This window comes from Melanerpes formicivorus, unplaced genomic scaffold (genome assembly GCF_026170545.1).
Source record: "Melanerpes formicivorus ecotype bairdi unplaced genomic scaffold, bMelFor1.0.p_v2 SCAF_2, whole genome shotgun sequence".
NCBI lineage: Eukaryota > Metazoa > Chordata > Aves > Piciformes > Picidae > Melanerpes > Melanerpes formicivorus.
Genome location: NW_027142354.1, coordinates 20889203 through 20895371, shown reverse-complemented (window position 1 = coordinate 20895371; position 6169 = coordinate 20889203). Strand labels below are relative to the sequence as shown.

Genomic DNA, 6169 nt, shown 5'->3' with positions numbered 1-6169 from the left:
GTAGAATTAAATTGTACCTGGATTCCCATTCCTGCAACATGATCCCCATCTTTACTTTAGCAAAGTGAGGACAATCAATTTGAGAACAAAAGCATTCTACCGTAAAACAAGACAGAATGCCTTCACATTTCCTGTAGTCCAGTACAAACGATTGAGTCTGATTTGGTAATCCATCCAATTCAAGGTTGTTTGAATGGCCACACCATGGCAAAGAGGTTCAAAGCATTGGAGAATGATTAACTTAATCTACCTTCCTTGTTTGTTTGATGCTGTTTCACTCCAATGTGTGTCAACAAAACTTTGTGCAGTGACACACACAACTTTCAGCACCCTCCAGCTGAGCCAAAATGGGGCCCAGAAAAGCTGCCTTTCTCTTTCTTTTCCTGCTCAGCTCAGGTAAGAGTCCTTTGCCTTTTGCTTGCATAGGTGAGATGGGGACAAAACAGTTGAAAATTCTATTTGGTGAAACTAAATTCCTGCATTACTGCATTACCACTTCACTGGACAATGATGGATTTGGGCCTTGCTGGCCATTGAGAGTTATTGTTAAACAAAGTGAGAGCTGTGGTTTCTCCAGTGTGATGTTTGTTAGAGACATCACAAAAACACTCAGCCTTGGTGTCGGAGTGGCGAACTAATGGCTCCCTGCAAACATGACTCATGGTCAGAAATGGGGGTACCCTTGGAAAGCATCCCCAAAGCCTGATAGGAAACCTGTTACCATCAGGGAGACGTCTGTCTCTGGTTTCAGCAGTCTATGAATCAAATGCTAAAGCCGCTTTTGGTGCCAAGTATTGCTGAGCACAGTGATTCTGATTTTACAATAGGAGTTTTAAAGTTTTTAAAATTTAAAATTAAATTATTATTTTATATTCCAACAATTTAACATTTTCTGCTGTTGAACAGTTACCAAAAAATATTGTCCCTTGGTTTCCTGGGGGTGATAGGTAGAAATTTAATCTTTAAGTAACCTAGATCGACTTTTCCAGGAATATGTCTGGAATTTTTTTTAACAACTTCAAAAGTAGATAGGTGTTCCACTAAAAGTAATATGTGAATGTCAAGCTCATCTACAAATTCTGTAAGTAAATATTCCACATATTCAATCAGATTTTAAAATTAGATATCGTGTTCTCTAGTACTTTAACATTGCATATTATTATATGGCCCTTAAATGACTTTTTAAAAGTACTGCTAAACTAGATCAGTACACTTTTATGATAGGTCAGACAGTTAGTACCATGAACAACAGGGACATATCATTGTATGATTATGCTGGGTTATAAACTCCAGATGATAACACTAGCACTAGCTCCAAAATGATGGCCCACAAAAATGCATAAAACTCTTATATATGACTTCTGGATTAGTATTGCTCAAGTTTGTAAAGATATATATGTAAAAGAAGCAATTGGTTTGCTCAAATGTATTTGAATATTCTGTTCAGTTACTAGGTGTCATGTTGGAGTTTATAAATAGTATCATAGTATCATTCAGGGTTGGAAGGGACCACAAGGATCATCTAGTTCCAACCCCCCTGCCATGGGCAGGGACACCCCACACTAGATCAGGCTGGACAGAGCCTCATCCAGCCTGCTCTTAAACACCCCCAGGGACGGGGCCTCGACCACCTCCCTGGACAACCCATTCCAGGGTTTCACCACTCTCATGGTGAAGAACCTCCTCCTCACATCTAGCCTGAATCTCCCCACCTCCAGCTTCATTCCATTCCCCCTAGTCCTATCACTACCTGAGATCCTGAGAAGTCCTTCCCCAGCCTTCCTGTAGGCCCCCTTCAGATACTGGAAGGCCACAATTAGGTCACCTCGGAGCCTTGAACTTTAGCCAGAATAACACACTCCCTGCTTCATTTTTCAATCTGTGGTATTATTTTTTAAGTGTACACTTTGCAGTGTTTTTCAGGCAAGTAACATTGCATTTCTTTTCTGTTATCTAAAGCTTCTGCTGACATGTGTTGCCTTTTATCTTGTGTATGTCATCCAAAACTTTGTTTGTTCTTAAAACTATTGAATTAAATAACTTTTATGGTCACTGAAAAAGAATGATATCCAAAGTAAAAGAATTATGTCCAAAGTAGAGCTCTTTGTACAAGCATGAAGTTTTAAGATGATCCAATAACGTTTGGAAAGGAATCTTTTCCTATTCTGGTTCCCTGTATTGGCCTCAGTTACCTTAGGAAAAAAAAAAAATGTCAGAAGAAGACTTGTTTGCTGAGTCCATCAGCGGAAATTGATAGGCTCTTGGTGCTCCACATAGTCCTCAGCGTCAGGAATGTCTTAAAACAGCATGAGCAAAGTCTGAAAAAAGTCATACAAGACTGCCCTCAGGCCATGAATTCTGTTGCTTTCATTGTATGAATGAGTGTCATGCAGAGGTAGGTGATGGATGATGGGAATTAATGACACCAGAATGATGTTGGAGAGAATTGAGCCTGATATGAAAGTTTCCATTAAAAAAAAAAATAAAAATATTCACAGCATTACTTGTGAGAATGCTGTACAAGATTATGAATTTCCTCTGTCTGTCAATACTAATCTGTCTTGGAAAATGAAACAATTGAGCAATGTACCTTCTGTAATCTTGTAACCTGCTGCTGGACATGGAAATAAACTTCTGGTTTGCTGTTTTTTCCTGTGCCATGTTACATTCACATAGCTGTGATTTTGTCAGCAGACTGAAATTGTGTCAAAGCTTACAATCTTTTACCCAGAATTACACAAAATAAATTATGCTTTCACCTGTCAAAGATATCTGAAAAATTATACTCAAAGTATAATTCCTAACTTACAAATCTTAACTGCAGCATTCTAATGTCTGCTTTATTTTTGCTCCCATGCAGTGAAAGGAGATATACTGGATGACTACTTAAGAACAGATGGTGTTTGGATACTTACTCGAAATAAACAGTTTTACAAGACAAATAATGAAAGAGAATGTGCAGAAAAATGTGAAGCAGAAAGATATTTTAATTGCAGGTAATTTTTACTGAATCTTAACACTATGTCATTGTGGATATCTGCTTATCAATGATATTTTCCTACTGTTGCTTGTGGAACCAAAATCCTCGTCCTGCCGCAGTGCTACTTATGGCAGTGTCTCCCATGCCTGTGCCTATAGCTTGTGGTTTATCTCCACCCATAAATTACTGTGATATCAACTAGAAGGTGGATATACAAAGTTTTACTCATTCTGTGGCAAATGGTCCAGTTTCTGCTCTTTTCTAATATTATGCGGAGAAATGCTTGCATGTCTTTAGCAGGATGCTGCCTTGCTTCACAAAGTAAGAGTGAGATGTTTCTTAATCATTCTAAAGAAGGACACTAACATGAGCAGCTAGGATGCTGTTGATAATGTTTTGCCAATGCAGTAACTAGTTTCCCAGCAATAACTTATTCACGTAGTCATACATCCTGAAAAGTTCAGCCACTTTAGAGAAGTAGAAAACATAAGTCTCATATTCAGTGTGGTATCCAAAAGGTAACAATAGATACAAGCTAATGCCAGTAAATTAATAATTTATAGAAAAATAATTGCAAGTTGAATAATTTGGATTGAATTAAAAATATTGCTTCCTATGCCAATATTGCTTCCTTCTCAACAGGGCCTTCCTATTCACCAGGAAAAAGCTAGAGTGTTTAACACTAGCTGAAAATAGCAATATGACAGTGACATTCAACAGCATGGATGCAGTTCTTTATGAGAAGAAAAGTATGTATACAGTAAGATGCTGCATGTTTGCATGTTAATCCCATTTAACTACATCCTTGCATTCACTTCCACACTGCTGGAACAAACTGTTGCAGGTGGTGACAGCTTTAGTGAGGTGGGCCTTCACCTGTGATAAACTGCGTTGAAATTGCCAACAAATCTCACATACAGCATCAGGACACTTTATATTTCACTCCTCTAGCCATGTATTACTGGGACTAGGCAGAATAAGCATGCTCCAAAGCAAAAATCATGCTTTTCTCTGCCCTTCAAGCATTTGGTCTTCTGTATCATGGAGCCTGTGGCCTGGCACAGAGCCACAGTTACCTGATGTTATTCCACAGGGACTCCAAGCATACAACTTAGACACAATAGGAATCCTCCTCTCTTGCCTTCACTGCCATCACTGTGTGAACTCTCAGAGCAGATGTGTTAATCTGCAGCCCTTCTACAGAGTTACCAGTCTTCTGATATACCTGGGAAATAATTTCTGATAATTTTTAGACAGTGGCTCTTCTCATCCACTGCCACTGAACAATGAGTAGAAATCAAGTCTCCTTCATAATTAGCATCAATCAATGTCACTGAAAGCTGCTGCAATGAGGCACAGCCATAGCTTTCACAGTAGGTCACAGGTATCAAATCTCTTCATGTAGAATATAGGGGGGGGGGGTCCCCCATTTTGTTAATGGTGGTGGTTCTTTCAAGCAACCCAACCCATACATGGGATGTCATCCAGATGGACCCATACAGGTTGGAGAAGTGGGCCCAGGTGAACCTCATGAGGTTCAACAAGGCCAAGTGAAAGGTCCTACACCTGGGTTGGGACAATCCCAGTGATCAGTACAGGTTGGGGGGGATGATACAATAGAGAGCAACCCTGCAGAAAAAGACTTGGGGGTGTGGATAGATGAAAAACTGTGCTTGAGCCTTCAGTGCACATTTGCAGCCCAGAAGGCCAATCACATCCTGGGCTGCATCAAAAGAAGTGTGACCAGCAGGACAAGTGAGGTAATTTTGCCACTCTGCTCTGGTGAGACCTCACCTGGAGTACTCTGGGGCCCTCAACAGAAGAAGGATATAGATCTGTTGGAGTGGGTCTAGAGGTGGGCCACAAAAATTATCAGAGGGCTGGAACACCTCTCCTACAGAGACAGACTGAAAGAGTTGAGGTTATTCAGCCTGAAGAAGGCTCTGGGAAGACCTTACATCAGCCTTCCTGTACCTGAAGGGGGCCTGCAAGAAAACTGGAGAGGGACTATTTATAAGGGTATGTAGCAATAAGACAAGAGGCAGTGGTTTTAAACTAGACAATGGTAAATGTAAATTAGGCATTAGGAAAAAGATCTCTGCTATGAGGGTAGTGGAACACTGGCATAGGTTCCCCAGTGAGGTGGTGGAAGCCCCGCCACTGGAGATATTCAAGGACAGGCTTGATGGGGCTCTGAGCAACCTGACCTAGTTAAGGATGTCCCTGCTTACTGCAGGGGGTTTGGACTAGATATCCTTTAAAGGTCCCTTCCAACCCAATGCATTCTACAATTCTATGATATACCTGAGGCTTAAGGCAGCAAGATAATAGCAAGGGTGAAAGGCATCTGCCTTATAAACTGCATTTTCACTTAATGACTTATCAGGTGTTGTTTTCTCATCATTCAGTATTCTTGCATTCCACAGCAACTTGTGAACTGCCTCTCTCTTCTTCATCTCCTGGCAGTCTAGGAGACCCACTTTATATGTGTCCCCACATGTAGGGGACACACTTCCTCCCCTGGCTATGCCATTCAGCTCCCATGCTGGCTTTTTACAGCACATTACCTCTGCCTTTTCACATTTATCTCTCTGTGAAAGTCTGCTTCAGTAGCAAGTGCTTTTAGCACTTTGTCTTTTTTTGGGATAGTTTCATATTGCCTGTTTTTTTCAAACAAGGGATGTGGAGTCATCTTCCTTCTATTTTACACTAGCAGAAATACAAGAGTGTCTCATTCCTTTTGAAAATCACAGCCATCACTGGTAACTTTGTGAAATTGACCCTTAAACCAGACATATTTCTCAGAAGTCTGTTAAAGTGCATTGTAAAAGTCAGACTTGCTTTCCTAGAAGCAACCTAATTACCACAGCCAGCATCACCCAGCCTGAACTTGAACTCACAAATAATGACACTTAGTTTCCTTAAGCCTTTGAAAAGTTTTCTGTCCTCACTGTGGTGCCTGAGCACCACGATACAGCTGGAGTAAAACTATTTTCTGCTCAGATATGATAGAATTTTTTTCCCTTGGAGAAAGCTATCATCAGGACATTTTATAACTGACACTCTCTTAGATTCATGGTGACTGTTCAATCTCACCTATACCTGACTCAGATCTTGGAGTTTGTAAGGTTATTGTCTCTGGGAGTGGATTCAAAATACCTGTAGAAAACATCAACTTTAAAGCAAAAA

At 40.4% G+C, this 6169-nt stretch overlaps 1 protein-coding gene across 1 annotated transcript in view; it reads left to right on the top strand.

The window, feature by feature from the left end:
- The first annotated feature begins 299 nt into the window (after positions 1-299).
- LOC137448325 (plasminogen-like) overlaps positions 300-6169 on the top strand; it is a 30402-nt gene continuing 24532 nt past the window's right edge. Inside the window, exons 1-3 of the mRNA XM_068152755.1 lie at positions 300-396; positions 2861-2996; positions 3623-3729. Of these exons, the coding sequence (XP_068008856.1) occupies positions 348-396; positions 2861-2996; positions 3623-3729 (292 nt within the window). The 5' untranslated portion in view covers positions 300-347. The remainder of the gene's footprint in view (positions 397-2860; positions 2997-3622; positions 3730-6169) is intronic.